Source organism: Ovis canadensis, chromosome 23, assembly GCF_042477335.2.
Source record: "Ovis canadensis isolate MfBH-ARS-UI-01 breed Bighorn chromosome 23, ARS-UI_OviCan_v2, whole genome shotgun sequence".
NCBI lineage: Eukaryota > Metazoa > Chordata > Mammalia > Artiodactyla > Bovidae > Ovis > Ovis canadensis.
The window spans coordinates 50,584,531-50,601,753 of NC_091267.1; the positions used below are offsets into that span (position 1 = coordinate 50,584,531).

General features: G+C 37.6%; 1 protein-coding gene across 9 annotated transcripts in view; it reads right to left on the reverse strand.

Moving 5' to 3' along the window:
- METTL4 (methyltransferase 4, N6-adenosine) overlaps positions 1–17,223 on the reverse strand; it is a 56,211-nt gene that overhangs the window by 31,878 nt on the left and 7,110 nt on the right. For 3 of the 9 annotated variants that reach the window (XR_011252274.1, XM_069568320.1, XM_069568321.1), the window contains 5 exons: positions 14,818–15,187; positions 12,585–12,654; positions 3,103–3,277; positions 625–731; positions 149–240 (listed from right to left, as the gene is read on the reverse strand). Coding sequence is in view for 6 of the 9 variants with exons in the window: in XM_069568320.1 (XP_069424421.1) it covers positions 149–240; positions 625–731; positions 3,103–3,277; positions 12,585–12,654; positions 14,818–15,187 (814 nt within the window). In the remaining 3 variants the exon portion in view is untranslated. Of the gene's footprint in view, positions 1–148; positions 244–624; positions 732–3,102; positions 3,278–12,584; positions 12,655–14,817; positions 15,188–17,223 lie in introns of all 9 variants that reach the window. The other 6 variants (XR_011252273.1, XM_069568319.1, XM_069568318.1 and 3 more) reach the window with 3 other exon arrangements.

Here is a 17,223-nt window from a genome sequence, read left to right on the forward strand (position 1 = left end):
TTTATAAATTCTTCTATATGATTTTAAAATTAATTAAAATAACACATATCGGACTGAATTTCCAAATCTCTAGACCATTCAAATGCAACATTCAATCCTTTTGTCAATTTCATAAAAGTCATAACAATTCTATTTTAAAGAAACATACCAGCAAGAGGTGGCTTATGTGAATGGAGCATACAGGGCACACTGACAATTAACTTGTGGTCTGGAATGGGCAGCTCTTTTACATCTGCATTCCTACTGAAACAGAACAACAACGTAATTGCATTTTAAAGGACAATTTATTACATTTAAGCCACAGTTGTCTTGATTTCTTTTCACCTTTCAAATAGCATCTGCGTTTATAATAAATTTAAGAAGAGAAATAATAATGGAAATCAACAATTTAAGTATTAAGAAATTTCAGATAGTTTCCTCTTCTACAATAATAGCTATTACACATTAGATAAAGCAAATGATAATATACAATTTCATGTTCCATTAGCATTCACACTTTTCTTGTCTGAGCCATTTCCAAATTTTCAAAAATGTAAATTAAGGAAAACCAATGATTACTGTGTTAATTTTTGAAAGCCTGAAAATTAATACATTTATACAATTTTGAAAAATCACCCTTCCTACCTCAACAGTAAAGCAGCTTTTTCTCGAACTCTTCCCAGTATAAGACCTTCATAAGGCTTTTTGTGTGGAGAATCTAATGGGAACACAAACTCTCCGGAACTGGTGATCTGACAAAAAGGAGATAGAAACAAAAACAGCCCATACACCTGTAAATATCCAGGAAAGGATTGGTTTTTTTTTTCCTTCCAGTATACAGTTTCTACCAAAGAAAAAGAATTATTAAACCTCAAGGCTACTGCTATCCAATAAAAATACAATGTGGGCCACAGATGGAAGCCACCCATGTAATTTAAATTTTCTAGTACCAACATTTTAAAAAAAGCAAGAAGAATGAGGCAAAATTCATTTTAACTATATTTTAATTTTAAATTATTTTTAATTTAATCTAACATATCTAAACTATTATCATTTTAGTATGCAGCCAATTCAAAAAATTACTGAGGTATGTTACAGTCTTTCATATTAAGTACTTTAAATTCAAAAGACTAACATGTGACATTTATTACCTCATCTCAATGTGGACCTTTCAAGAGCTACACATAGCTAGTGGCACATACCACACCACACCATAGTGGGCAGGGCAGCTTTACACGACCAAAGAGTTATTTTAAATTTCTATCATCTTGTACATAAAACTCTTGGTTTTTCATTAAAATATGTTACTAGAAACCATGCCATCATTTATTCATTTGTTCATTCAAATAACATTTACCTATATTACTGGCAATGTGACTAAGTACATTACAATAAAGTATTTTCCTTCATTTATAGGAAACAGTGTCATTAAATACTGTCAAGAGCTAAAATTAATAATGAAAGTAGCTTGGGAACTGATGAGACAGACAATGCAAGTTCTAACCTCTTAGAATTATAAATCCAGAAATTCAGTCTCATCATTTCATCCTGGAGTGATTGATCAGACTCCCAGAGACTCACTCTAACTAATCAAACTCAAAACACAATTTAAAACAATATTCAATTCGTTAATTAAGCATGGAGGCAGATATTTTCATTATCATAATATTCATATCTATCCTCTATGTAATCCTTTAGCGTATATCAAGGTACCTAAAAACCAAACCAGTAAAGTCCTTTTATCACCTCTAGGGCCTATGAATAGCAGCAGCTATTCCACACAGTGCTATATAAACACTGGCAAATTCTGATGCTTTGGATGTCCTTTATACTCAATGTAGATTACTCCATCTGATGTAACAATATGTGCAAATACCCATGGAGTATTTCATATTTTTACACATTTTACATATTTCATAAATAAGTAAAACATATTTTTGTTTTAAACTATCATACCACCTCTTAGAACTGCTTACTACCAGAAATGAACAGTCTTCGTTTTCATGTATTAACATTTTACTGGTTTTAATTTCAGAAGATAACCTTTTCCTGACTTTGGTCCCAGTTTCTGACTATGAAAGGACTGTCGTAACGGAAAGAGTAGAATGGAGTTTTATATACCCGTAACGATCCTATTTCAAATCAACCAGAGCTAAGCCCAAAGTACAACTGTAAAAGCAAACAATTATAAGCACTTGTTTGCCAAGTGTCATAAAACAGGTGCAAATAAACAACGTACACAGCTTTCAGAAGATACTCCATTACACTAGAAAGCACACAAAGCACATTAAAAATAGACCTCTCCTGTGTCTAAAATGAACAGACCAGGAATACAAATGTTAAACATTCAGTCCATAAAACCTGGTTTGTCTTTTTAAAATTTAGGATGGCTTCTGTGGAGTTCATTTAAGTAGACAGTGTACCTTTAAAAGGATAGCCAATGAACTTTGAACGACACATGACTTTTCTATATTTTTTGGTATTCTTGAAACCAAGCAAAGATTAATATTAAAGACCTTTCAACTCATCAAGGAGCTGGAATCATTTCTTTCAAAAACAAGCACTGAGGAACACAGTTAAGATTCACAGTATAAAAGGCCTTGCTTCTAGCATTTTCCCAACTCTTCCACATTACATTTCTTTGCTATTTTCCCTTCCATCCCCAGCAACATAAGGAGAAAACAATGACAAAGAAAAGAAAAAAGAAAAAGAAGTCACAAAGGGCAGCTGAAGTTTTGGATGAGTAAAGAGGAGGAAGAAGATGAACAGTAAAACAATTTCTATGTTTAGTGATGGACAAACCCCCCAAGATTTTTGCTTATTGTCTCTTAAACTACAGACCATCAGAGCTTTTTAAAATGTCATCCTGATATTTACCTGAGTGATTTCCTAAGACCAGGAGTTTGGGGTTCTACTCCAAAAAGATACAGAATAAACAGGTAAAAAGCCTTGAGAATAAGAAGACAAAGGTATTTAGCAGCAAAGTAAATGTTTTAATTAGACCATGTTGAAGTAGAGTGATGCCATGTTAAACATTAAAAAGTAGGCGCTACCTTTATGTGACTTGTACATTGCACCTTATGAACAAATAAAGTTAATGGATACATTAACTTCGGAACTTACTTTTACCCAGTGCCATTCAGCAACTACCTCCACAGACCAAGACGGGTAAAGCTCTTCCTTGACAAAACGCAGGTGCTTCTGTCTATTTGTCACCCACGTAACAACGAGACAGCTTGGAGCAGCCAGCTTAGGGACAGGTATCTGCTTTATCTGCAGTGGTGATAAATAACTATATCTAAAAATAAACAGAAAAAAAAATTAGCAAAATTCGCTGCAAAAGAAAAAAATAAGCAGGGAGAAGACCTGTATAACACTGATTCCACAAACACAAAGCTTCTACAATTATTTGTGTAACTAAATACAAAGCCACAGTGACACCCAGTGGACATGTTGTTACAGATAAGTTGGAAATACCACTTTTCATTTTTACTAACTCAAAATGATCAGGCCATATTTTTTTTTTAATCACCTCTGAATGTATTACATTTCAGTAATTTTACTAATATTTTCTACATGCTTTTATACCATTTAAAATTAAGCAAATATCATCTTGTGATGATCTGTACACTACACATGTGCTTGTGAATTCGCTAAGTCGTGTCCAAATCTTTTGGGACCTCCATGGACTGTAGCCCACAAGGCTCCCCCATCCATGGGATTCTCCAGGCAAGAATATTGGAGTGGGTTGCCATGCCCTCCTCCAGGGGATCTTCCCAACCCAACCCAGGGATCGAACCCGTGTCTCTTACATCTCCTGCATTGGCAGGTAGGTTCTTTACCACTAGCACAATATGGGAAGCCCAGAGACTCCACTAACACTCTGGAAACTGTCTCAATATCCCACCACATTTCCAACACTCAATCTATCATCCTGCTTCATTCATCCTTCAGTCAATTCTACTGGGCTCTCTGAAACACTCATGCTTTCATTACAAAAAAATTCTACAGCCCTGAACCTTTAGACATCAGGAGTAGAAAGTCTAGTTTCTCTTGTTAGAACTCTACTTGTTCCATAACACCCCATCAAACCAATGTGGTTGTTTGTCCAACCCCTATATACACAGCCATGAGAGGAGAGGTCGGTATTCTCTCCAGTTCCCAGCTTTCAGTCATCTACCATTTTGTGAAACCCCCTTCTCTTTGAGAATTATGCTACCTAGCCTCCAGCCTTCTTATGGAATCCATTACATCCTCACTCTCCATACTCAATGAAGACTTAAGTTCTAAGATCTTTATGCCTAGCCAACGTAAATCTTGCCAGTATCCTGGGTGATGTCAAAGAACAATCTAAATAATATGCACGCTCAACTATTCTTCCCCTAACTAAATAAAATTGTATGCATTAACTATGATCACCACCCCCTTACTCCTTCACTCTACAGCTCCTTCAAACCTCCAATCTTAAATTCAATTCAACTTCAACACAATTCTATTCAACTTCATGTAGAAAAAAAAGAGATGGAGAAAAATGCTAAACTGAAATTTGGCAATCCATTCTCAGGCTCTCAAAACTACACATCACTTATTTTACTTACCCTTGGTCAACTACTACAAACTCTCATCTCTTCTTAAGTCCTTTGCCCAAACATACTTTTCACAGATGAAATATGCCAAATATCACTCAAAATAACGGTCTTCAGACTCCTTCAACCACCTAACCCTCTGCCAGGTGTATGATGAGGGGTGTATAATAACCCTCATTATACACCTTCACTTACCTATTTCTCTTATTTTTCTCTGAAAGGAAACAGCATGGTTTCATGTATTTAAAGCTTATCCCTCCAGCTGTGTTCGTTTATTCCCATCTTTTAGTCTATCAGTAATGCTAAGTCCAAAGGAATATTTCATGCAAAGATTGACTCAATAAAGGACAGAAATGGTATGGACCTAACAGAAGCAGAAGATATTAAGAAGAGGTAGCAAGAATACACAGAAGAACTGTACAAAAAAGATCTTCACGGCCAAGATAATCACGATGGTGTGATCACTCACCTTTGACATCACCCAGGATACTAGCCAGACATCCTGGAATGTGAAGTCAAGTGGGCCTTAGAAAGCATCATACGAACAAAGCTAGTGGAGGTAATGGAATTCCAGTTGAGCTATTTCAAATCCTGAAAGATGATGCTGTGAAAGTGCTACACTCAATATGCCAGCAAAATTGGAAAACTCAGCAGTGGCCACAGGACTGGAAAAGGTCAGTTTTCATTCCAATCCCAAAGACAGGCAATGCCAAAGAATGCTCAAACTACCACACAATTGCACTCATCTCACATGCTAGTAAAGTAATGCTCAAAATTCTCCAAGCCAGGCTTCAACAGTATGTGAACCGTGAACTTCCTGATGTTCAAGCTGGTTTTAGAAAAGGCAGAGGAACCAGAGATCAAATTGCCAGCATCCGCTGGATCATTGTAAAAGCAAGAGAGTTCCAGAAAAAACATCTATTTCTGCTTTATTGACTATGCCAAAGCCTTTGACTATGTGGATCACAAAAAACTGTGGAAAATTCTGAGAGAGATGGGAATACCAGACCACCTGACCTGTCTCTTGAGAAACCTGTATGAAGGTCAGGAAGCAACAGTTAGAACTGGACATGGAACAACAGACTGGTTCCAAATAGGAAAAGGAGTACGTCAAGGCTGTATATTGTCACCCTGCTTAGTTAACTTATATGCAGAGTACATCATGAGAAACGCTGGGCTGGATAAAGCACAAGCTGGAATCAAGATTGCCGGCAGAAATCTCAATAACCTCAGATATGCAGATGACACCATCCTTATGGCAGAAAGTGAAGATGAACTAAAAAGCCTCTTGATGAAAGTGAAAGAGGAGAGTGAAAAAGTTGGCTTAAAGCTCAACATTCAGAAAACGAAGATCATGGCATCTGGTCCTATTACTTCATGGGAAATAGAAGGGGAAATAGTGGAAACAGTGGCAGACTTTATTTTTGGGGGCTCCAAAATCACTGCAGATAGTGATTGCAGCCATGAAATTAAAAGGCCCTTGCTCCTTGGAAGAAAAGTTATGATCAACCTAGATAGCATGTTGAAAAGCAGAGACATTACTTTGCCAACAAAGGTCCGTCTAGTCAAAGCTATGGTTTTTCCAGTAGTCATGTATGGATGTGAGAGTTGGACTGTGAAGAAAGCTTAGCATCGAAGAATTGATGCTTTGAACTGTGGTGTTGGAGAAGACTCTTGAGAGTCCCTTGGACTGCAAGGAGATCCAACCAGTCCATTCTGAAGGAGATCAACCCTGGGATTTCTTTGGAAGGAATGATGCTAAAGCTGAAACTCCAGTACTTTGGCCGCCTCATGCAGAGTTGACTCATTGAAAAAGACTGATGCTGGGAGGGATTGGGAGCAGGAAGAGAAGGGGACGACAGAGGATGAGATGGCTGGATGGTATCACTGACTCAATGGACGTGAGTCTGAGTGAACTCCAGGAGTTGGTGATGGACAGGGAGGCCTGGCGTGCTGCAGTTCATGGGGTCGCAAAGAGTCGGACACAACTGAGCGACTGAAATGAACTGAATGCTAAGTACTCTCCTCCTGTATTTTCATCCTCTCTAGTGGTGTCTTACCAACAGCCTGTAAATATGCTTTATACAATATACTTTTACTTTTTATTTTCTTTTTCATTTTTGTTTTTCTACATACTATACACTTTTAAAGGAAGAAAGAGGAGAAAAGACTGGTCGGAGGGTGGGTGGAAAAGAAGGAAAAAGAAAAGAGAAGAGAAAAATAACAGAAAAGAAAAAAGAAATTCCCTCAGTTAGGTCTCCTATCTATAGATATGCCAGTTCACTTCAGTCACTCAACTGTGTCTGACTTTTTGTGACCCCACGCACTGCAACACGCCAGGCCTCCCTGTCCATCCCCACCTCCTGGAGTTTACTCAAACTCATGCCTATTGAGTTGGTGATGCCATCCAACCATCTCATCCTCTGTCATCCCCTTTTCTTCCTGCCTTCAATCTTTCCCAGCATCAGGGTCTTTTCAAATGAATCAGCTCTTTGCATCAGGTGGCCAAAGTATTGGAGTTTCAGCTTCAGCATCGGTCCTTCCAATGAATATTCAGGACTGATTTCCTTTAGGATGGACTGGTTGGATCTCCATGCAGTCCAAGGGATTCTCAAGAGTCTTCTCCAACACCACAGTTCAAAACCATCAATTCTTCAGTGCTCAGCTTTCTTTACAGTCCAACTCTCACATCCATACATGACCACTGGAAAAACCATAGTCTTGACTAGACGGACTTTTGTTGGCAAAGTAATGTCTCTGCTTTTTAATATGCTGTCTAGGTTGGTCATAACTTTCCTTCCAAGGAGTAAGCGTCGTTTAATTTCATGGCTGCAATCAATATCTGCAGTGATTTTGGAGCCCCAAAAAATAAAGTCTGACACTGCTTCCACTGTTTCCCCATCTATTTGCCATGAAGTGATGGGATCAGATGCCATGATTTTCGTTTCCTGAATGTTGAGCTTTAAGCCAACTTTTTTGCTCTCCTCTTTCACTTTCATCAAGAGGCTCTTTAGTTCTTCTTCACTTTCTGCCATAAGGGTGGTGTCATCTGCATATCTGAGGTTATTGATGTTTCTCCCAGCAATCTTGATTCCAGCTTATGCTTCTTCCAGCCCAGCGTTTCTCATGATGTACTCTGCATAGAAGTTAAATAAGCAGGGTGACAATATACAGCCTTGACGTACTCCTTTCTCTATTTGGAACCAGTCTGTTGTTCCATGTCCAGTTCTAACTGTTGCTTCCTGACCTGCATACAGATTTCTCAAGAGGCAGGTCAGGTGGTCTGGTATTCCCATCTCTTTCAGAATTTTCCACAGTTTATTGTGATCCACACAAAGGCTTTGGCATAGTCAATAAAGCAGAAACAGATGTTTTTCTGGAACTCTCTTGCTTTTTTGATGATCCAGTGGACGTTGGCAATTTGATCTCTGGTTCCTCTGCCTTTTCTAAAACCAGCTTGAACACCCGGAAGTTCACAGTTCACATATTATTGAAGCCTGGCTTGGAGAATTTTGAGCATTACTTTACTAGCATATGAGATGAGTGCAATTGTTTGGTAGTTTGAGCCTTCTTTGGCATTGCCTTTCTTTGGGATTGGAATGAAAACTGACCTTTTCCAGTCCTGTGGCCACTGCTGAGTTTTTCCAAATGTCCGGGCATATTGACTGTAGCACTTTCATAGCATCATCTTTTAGGATTTGAAATAGCTCAACTGGAATTCCATCACCTCCACTAGCTTTGTTCATAGCGATGCTTCCTAAGGCCCACTTGACTTGACATTCCAGGATGGCTGGGTCTAGGTGAGTGATCATCAGTTCAGTTCAGTCGCTCAGTCGTGTCCGACTCTTTGCGACCCCAGGAATTGTGGCACGCCAGCCCTCCCTGTCCATCACCATCTCCCAGAGTTCACTCAGAGTCACATCCATCGAGTCCGTGATGCCATCCAGCCATCTCATCCTCGGTCGTCCCCTTCTCCTCCTGCCCCCAATCCCTCCCAGCATCAGGGTCTTTTCCAGTAAGTCAACTCTTTGCATGAGGTGGCCAAAGTACTGGAGTTTCAGCTTTAGCATCATTCCTTCAAAAGTAATCCCAGGGCTGATCTCCTTCAGAATGGACTGGTTGGATCTCCTTGCAGTCCAAGGGACTCTCAAGAGTCTTCTCCAACACCACAGTTCAAAAGCATCAATTCTTCAACACTCAGCCTTCTTCACAGTCCAACTCTCACATCCATACATGACCACTGGAAAAACCATAGCCTTGACTAGATGGACCTTAGTCAGCAAAGTAATGTCTCTGCTTTTCAATATACTATCTAGGTTGATCATAACTTTTCTTCCAAGGAGTAAGTGTCTTTTAATTTCATGGCTGCAATCACCATCTGCAGTGATTTTGGAGCCCCAAAAAATAAAGTCTGACACTGTTTCCACTGTTTCCCCATCTATTTCCCATGAAGTGATGGGACCAGATGCCATGATCTTCATTTTCTGAATGTTGAGCTTTAAGCCAACTTTTTTGCTCTCCTCTTTCACTTTTATCAAGAGGCTTTTTAGTTCCTCTTCCCTTTCTGCCATAAGGGTGGTGTCATCTGCATATCTGAGGTTATTGAGATTTCTCCTGGCAATCTTGATTCCAGCTTGTGTTTCTTCCAGTCCAGAGTTTCTCATGATGTACTCTGCATATAAGTTAAACAAGCAGGGTGACAAGATACAGCCTTGACGTACTCCTTTTCCTATTTGGAACCAGTCTGTTGTTCCATGTCCAGTTCTAACTGTTGCTTCCTGATCTGCATACAGATTTCTCAAGAGGCAGGTCAGGTGGTCTGGTATTCCCATCTCTTTCAGAATTTCCACAGTTTATTGTGATCCACACAGTCAAAGGCTTTGGCATAGTCAATAAAGCAGAAACAGATGTTTTTCTGGAATTCTCTTGCTTTTTTGATGATCCAGCAGATGTTGGCAATTTGATCTCTGGTTCCTCTGCCTTTTCTAAAACCAGCTTGAATGTCAGGGAGTTCACGGTTCACGTATTGCTGAAGCCTGGCTTGGAGAATTTTGAGCATTACTTTACCGGCATGTGAGAAGAGTGCAATTGTGCAGTAGTTTGAGCATTCTTTGGCATTGTCTTTCTTTGGAATTGGAATGAAAACTGACCTTTTCCAGTCCTGTGGCCACTGCTGAGTTTTCCAAACTTGCTGGCATATTGAGTGCAGCACTTTCACAGCATCATCTTTCAGGATTTGGAATAGCTCAACTGGAATTCCATCACTTCCACTAGCTTTGTTCGTAGTGATGTTTTCTAAGGCCCACTTGACTTCACATTCCAAGATGTCTGGCTCTAGATTAGTGATCATACCATCATGATTATCTGCATTGTGAAGATCTTTTTTGTACAGTTCTTCTGTGTATTCTTGCCACCTCTTCTTAATATCTTCTGCTTCTGTTAGGTCCCATACCACTTCTGTCCTTTATCGAGCCCATCTTTGTATGACGTGTTCCCTTGGTATCTCTAATTTTCTTGACAAGATCTCTAATCTTTCCCATTCTATTATTTTACTCTATTTCTTTGCACTGATCACTGAGGCGGCTTTCTTATCTCTCCTTGCTATTCTTTGGAACTCTGTATTTATATGGGTATATCTTTCCTTTTCTCCTTTGCTTTTCGTGTCTCTTCTTTCACAGCTACTTGTAAGGCCTCCTCAGACAGCCATTTTGCTTTGTTGCATTTCTTTTTCTTTTGGTGGTCTTGATCCCTTTCTCCTGTACAATGTCACGAACCTCCATCCATAGTTCATCAGGCACTCTGTCTATCAGATCTAGTCCCTTAAATCTATTTCTCATTTTCACTGTATAATCATAAGGGATTTGATTTAGGTCATACCTGAATGCGCAGCGCTTGAGTGGTGAGCCACTGAGAGGAGATAACCCTGTTATTTACCTGGGGCCAAACTATGGTGGAGGTAATAAAGATAATCGTGACCTTGTTCAAAAGATCCCATGCATGTACTGCTACACTCAGTGCCCCCAACCCTGCAGCAGGCCATCACCGATCCACGCCTCCACCAGAGACTCCTGGACACTCATGGGCAAGTCTGGGTCAGTCTGCTCCTTTCTCCTGGGTCCTGGTGCACAAGGTTCTGTTTGTGCCCTCCAAGAGTCTGTTTCCTCAGTCCTGTGTAAGTTCTGGTGGCTCTGTGGCGGGGATAATGGCGACCTCCAAGAGGGCTTATGCCATACCCAGGTCTGCTGCACCCAGAGCCCCTGTCCATGTGGCAGGCCACTGCTGACCCGCACCTCCACAGGAGACGCTCAAACACAGTTCTGTCTCAGTCTCTGTCGTGGTGCACACAAGGTTTGTTTATGCTCTCTAAGCATCTCTGGCGAGAATGGGGTTTGATTCTAAACGCGAATTCACCCCTCCTACCATCTTGCTGGGACTTCTCCTTTGCCCTTCGTCGTGGGGTATCTCCTCACAGCCATTCCAGCACCTACCATCTTACTGGGGTTTCTCTGACCTTGGACATGGGGTATCTCCTCACGGCCAGTCCAGCAAAGCACAGCCGCCGCTCCTGACCTTGGACATGGGGGATCTCCTCACAGTCGCTAGCTATGATATGCTATGGACTGGCCTATCTATGTAATGCATAGTAATCTCCTTTCCTTGGCAGCCTTAATTCCATTTGGAATTTTAATTTCTCTTTACCATGTATCCTAACATACTCATAAATTCCAGGGATTAAGATAAGGACATGGAAAGGAGTGTGGAACAGGGGTGGAGGTGGGGAAGGAAACACTATTTCGCCTATCTTAGATGGTAAAACTGGGAACAATGCATATATCACAGTATCTCCCTGTATGATTCTTATTAATAAAAGAAATCTAGAAAATTGAAAAGGAAACTTAATTACCTATTCTTATTACTGTACTATGATTATATAAGAAAATATCTTTGTTTTCAAGAAATACAGAATAAATATTTCAGAGTAACTTACTCTTTCTCCTAAATAACTTATTCTCAAACTGCTCAGAAAATAATTATGTATATATATACAGATATCTACACACACACACAAATACACACATATAGAGAATAGACAGATGAATTCTTTGTATGATCCTTGAAACTTTTAACATGAAAAAATCCAATTACTGGTATAGTTCATAAACAAAATACATAAGGAAACTGAAGATAACTGTGGAGAAGAAATTTCATATGAAGTTTAAGTCAAGGTAACAGAAATTGTTCAGTCTAGAAGGCTGAAAAGTGAGATGAAATATAACTGAAGATATTCACCATAACTAGAGGGAAAATTTTAGTTTTTTGAAAAGCTATTTAACTTTGTCTTATTTACTAACTGAACTTATGACTCTAAAAGGTTACATAAACTGAACAGTGGCATGAATTAAAACAAATTTCAGAATGAATTAGACACTTTCATTCATAGCAGATTACTAAGGAATACTATATTTTGGTACATATTTCAAAACTTTAGAATTTGATATCAAAGAAGGCAAAGTGAAAGGTGAAGTTGCTCAGTCATGCAACTGACTGTTTGCAACCCCATGGACTGTAGCCTACCAGGCTCCTCCATCTATGGAATTTTCCAGGCAAGAGTACTGGAGTGGGTTGCCATTTCCTTCTCCACGGGATCTTCCCAACCTAGGGATTGAACCCAAGTCTCCCGCATTGCAGGCAGACGCTTTACCACATGAGCCACCAGGGAAGCCCCAAAGACGGCAAAAATGTTGTCTTTTGGTGTTACAGAAACATTTCTGAACTAACTCAGTCAGCAAACTTCATCTTTAATAAATATATTATTTTTAACATTCTTATACCTATATATAGTTCTAGTTTAAGAGAATTACCTACTTCACCTACCCACTTAATGGAATTAAAATTTTAAAACTAAAGTGTTTTAGTTTTTCATACACTTTGTACCATAAAGTAATACTTTCAGTTTATGTAACTATAATGTACAAACAACAATAGCTTTCAGAAAGCATATGTAACAGATACACTTACCTGTTACTTCTTTTAACCGATTTGTTCTGCCATGGTGGATCTATCACAATCACATCATATGTTTTCTTACCTGAAAACAAAGAAAGGATTTCAGAAAATACCTTCTACTTGTATCACTTTAAAAACTAAACATGTTCTTCAACAATGAAGTGCATTCACTACGGACATAAATATGCTGGCAAATATATTTAAATATGCTGGTTAAAAAAAGGATTTGTGGCATTTATTCAAATAGAATAACTCAGCCAAAAAAATTGAGATTCCCCTTATAATTTAGTACCTCTGGGATTTCAAAGTAATTGCACCTGTTGCACCCTTTCTAAAAATAACTACAGCTCCCTTAGCTAGACATTGTGCTGTCACTTCAGTAATTCTACGACCTTATGGACTTATGACCTGCCAGGCTCCTCTGTCCATAGGATTCTCCAGGCAAGAATATTGAAATGGGCTGCCATGCCCTCCTCCAGGGGATCTTCCCAACACAGGGATTGCACCCGCATCTCTTCTGTCTCTTGTATTTGCAGGTGGATTCTTTACCACTAGTGCCACCTGGGAAGCCCCTAGCTAGACATCGATGATTTGTAAATGCCCTATGTAAGTCTTGGCAACCATATTAAAATGGTCCTTTCAAACACCAGATGGATGTGAGGATTTTTGCTTTTTTTCACTTTTTACATGAAATAAAATTTCAATTTTTTAACTGACATACTGACCTGAATATTGATAAAATGTCCCCAATTGTCTATTAATATCTTTTTCCCTTGTCCAGGATCCCCAGCAAAATCACATTTAATCTCTATGTCTCATAAATTTCTTCCAATGTGGAAAAGTTCCTCAGTTTTGATCTTTTTTGACCTTGATACTTTTGAAGACCACTACTGGCTGGTCATTAGCAGGAAGCACAGGGTGTCAGAATGTCTCATGATTAGTGATACCACCTTGAGTCATTTGTTTGGTTAAAGGGCTGTCAGCCAGGTTTCTCCAGTTCTACCTCAATAATTATTAACTATCTGGTAGGGACATACTTTAAGACTCTGCAAATATCCTGCATCTCATCTTTTCACCCACTATTTTGACACCCAAGTACTATGCTATGTTTCAAACGGAAATTACCTAGTTACATCATTTCACCTACATTTATTAATTGGGATTTTACTATAAGGAAAAGCTGTCCCTTTCCCTTTTATACACAAAGGTATATTTTTGTAAATGGACAATCTCATAAGTAATCAAAAGAATGCAAATTAAAATAAGGATGCAATGGTTGTTAAACGATTAGAGTAACAAAGATGAGAAAGAATGGGGGAAAAAAATGTTCAAATATTGCATGATTTTCTCATTATTTTGTTATCTTGTCATTTACCCTGAAGAATTCATCACACTGTGACATGAATAACCACTCATGTTTAAAATGGCTTGAAAGTAATTAAAAGAAGCTTTTCATTAATAAGCTATGTTACTTTAATAACTTAAAATTTTGCTACAAAATGTACAAATAACACTATATAACAGATTAAATTCAACTTAATCAATATACTCTTATTTTATCCCTTAGAATATTATGATAATTATAATTTATTGGAAACATATCACTGAGCTAAGCTTGTGATGCAAATTATCTCAACTAATCCTCAAAATTACCCTCAGAAGTAGGTATCATCATATCCATTTTATAGATTAGGAAACTGAGGCTCAGTTTTGTGGGGTGTCTAAAGACTCATAGTTAAGCTTCAGAAATCTAAATTCAAATTTACATGTAGATAACTCTGAACATCAATATCTAAATTTTCAACTTTATACAGGAAAATACTTTTGAGAAACTTTAGATAATAAACTTGAAAATAGCTTAAAATGTAACCTAAAAGGCTATGAATAGTTTGGGGATTAACATTCATATCTGAAGCATTTCTACTTTGCTATGCATAAAAGTTAAAATTACTTGTCAAACACAATTATACCCTGAATTCCTAAGTATAGAGCAGTAACTATATTTATTCTCTTGGGGACTAGTTAAGTTTTTGATACTTTGTTTGTAATAATATTTATTTTTTTAATTTTTAAAGCATAAGTCAGCACTTTAAAATTGAATTTTAAGTTTTAAATTAAAAAAGAAAATATAGAAAAAGTTATTCTCCCTATCACAAAATGCTGATGCTCATTCAACATTCAGACTTGCTATTGACTTTTGAGGCCACAGAAAAATTATCTAATAATAAACATAATAACTACTTACAGTTCAGAAGTGGGTGCATACAAGAAATGTCAGACAAAAGAAAACTGCTTTTTGGTGGCAGCAGGTATTTCTGTCCCATTAAAGTAATCATTTTTGTAAAGCTAGAGATATTCTCAACAATCCGTGAAAATAAATCCTGCTCTGTAACATAGGCATCATCTTCCATCAACTGTAACGTCTGAAGTTCCATTTCATTCAGAGAAGGCAAATGCTTTGCCATTTCACATAATTCTGACAAATTACAGGTATCATGTGGTAAAGTAATGGGCTTACTGCACTTGTTCCGTTTTTCAGAACATGAATGAAGAAAGCCACTTGTGAGACCTTCTTGGATTAACTGTGAAGATCCATCCAAAATAAGCCCCCTGATCTGTAAGAGAATTTTTTAAGTATATTAAAACATCACTGACATTAAAACAATTTTCTAAATAATAAAGCTTCCTACTATGCTTTGAATATTTCAACTTATGGAATAAAACCAATATTCTTAATGCTTACAATAAAATAATTTTATACTACAAGAAAAAGAAAGTGTGACTATACCTTTGAATGGCTATTTCCTAACTGTGGAATAATACAAATCTCATAAACTCACTGGAAACTAAATAACCAAGCAATATATATTTTTAAAAATCCTTAAAAATTTATAAGATGAATTTGATAATGTTTCTAGAAGTGAAAATTCTAATCTATAAAAAGAATTAAGTTTTAATCACATTTAATCTTAATTTTTCTAGTAATTTAATTTTAAAATAAACATACCTTTGATTTCATAAAAATATAGCTTGAATTGTTAAAGAAGAAAAAGTCAACTCTATAAAATGAATATATTTAAAAAGTTTTGCAATAACAGAACCAAAATAATTATAAAATTTAAAGCTAGTACTGCTTCTGGATAAGATGGAGTACTTTTCATCTGAAATTACTTTTAAAAAATTATTTTCAGAAAAAAGGCTTTCAGACCTTGGGTGGATGTCAAGCATTGCAGAATACTATTATTAATACAATTACACATGTACTCAGTCATGTCCAACTCTTTGCGGCCCCATGGACTGTAGTCCACCAGGCTCCTCCTCTGCCCATGGGATTCTCCAGGCAAAAATTCTCCATGGCTGACATTCTCCAGCCATGTCCTCCTCCAGGGGATCTTCCCAAGCCAGCGACTGAACCTGCATCTCTTGCATCTCCTGCCTTGGCAGGCAGATTCTTTACCATTGCACCACCTGGAAAGCCCCAGAATTGTACTCCCTAAATAAAAAAAGAACCCAATTGCTCCAGCTTACTGCCTTGAGAAAGTTTTCATATAGCAGGACAAGGAGGAGACCTGTTCAGAGACCAGCAGTCTCTTGGAGCCAAGGAACCAGAGCTGGGAGTCTGGAAAGGCCAAGGCGGCGAGTGTTTGCAGGGAGGACCCCAGAGCAGAGAGCTGCACAGACAGAGAGCTCTTGAGAGTTGTAGAAAGTCAAGTCTCCAGCTGAGCAGTGATCAGTATATACATGTGACTTCTTAATTTAATAAACTCATTACTTTAATGCTTTGATCTAAATCTGTTTTAATAAAATCTTAGACCTAAACTTGCTAACTTGTTAGCTTCCAAATAAAGTAAAATCTCAGACAGTTCATCATTGTTCTTAACAGGGGTATTGGGTGCCTAACAGATTTTGTGTCGGTAAAAGGGAATAATCATCAGCCTTAGACTAAAATCCTCATTCTAAACTCACCTAAGCAAAATCTACCCAACAAGTGATAGACCAATAAACCAAAAATCTCTAAAGACAGAAGTTCTGAACAATACTATCAATCCACTTACCCTAACTGACATTCATAGAACACTGTATTCAACAACTAAAGAATACATATTCAAAAATACATAAAAAATAGCATACAATAGTCACAAAGATAATTCACATGCTAGACTGTAAAATAAAACTCAATAAATTTAAAAGGACTGACATCAGAGTATATTCTTTTACTCCAATGGATTTAAGCTAGAAATCAATAACAAGAAGATATTAAGATAAACATCAAATATCTGAAAATGAAATAGCAGACTTCTGAATAATTCATATAGGTCAAAGATAAAATCACAAGGGAAATTAGAAAATATTTTGAAGTGAATGAAAGTGAAAATACAACATATCCAATTACATGGAATGCAACTAAAGCAGCAATTCAAGGGAAACTTACAGCTTTACATGCTTATATTAGAAAAGAAAAATGATCTAAACTCACTGACAAAAGGCTCTACTTTAAGAAGTTATTAACAGAAAAAGAGCAAAGTAAACCAAAACGAAGAAAATAATAGAGAACAAATATCAGCAGAATAGAAAACAGACAGTAAGGAAAATAGTAACTAAGTTAAAAGCTGGTTCTTTGAATATACTTCACATCACTTTATGTGTCTGA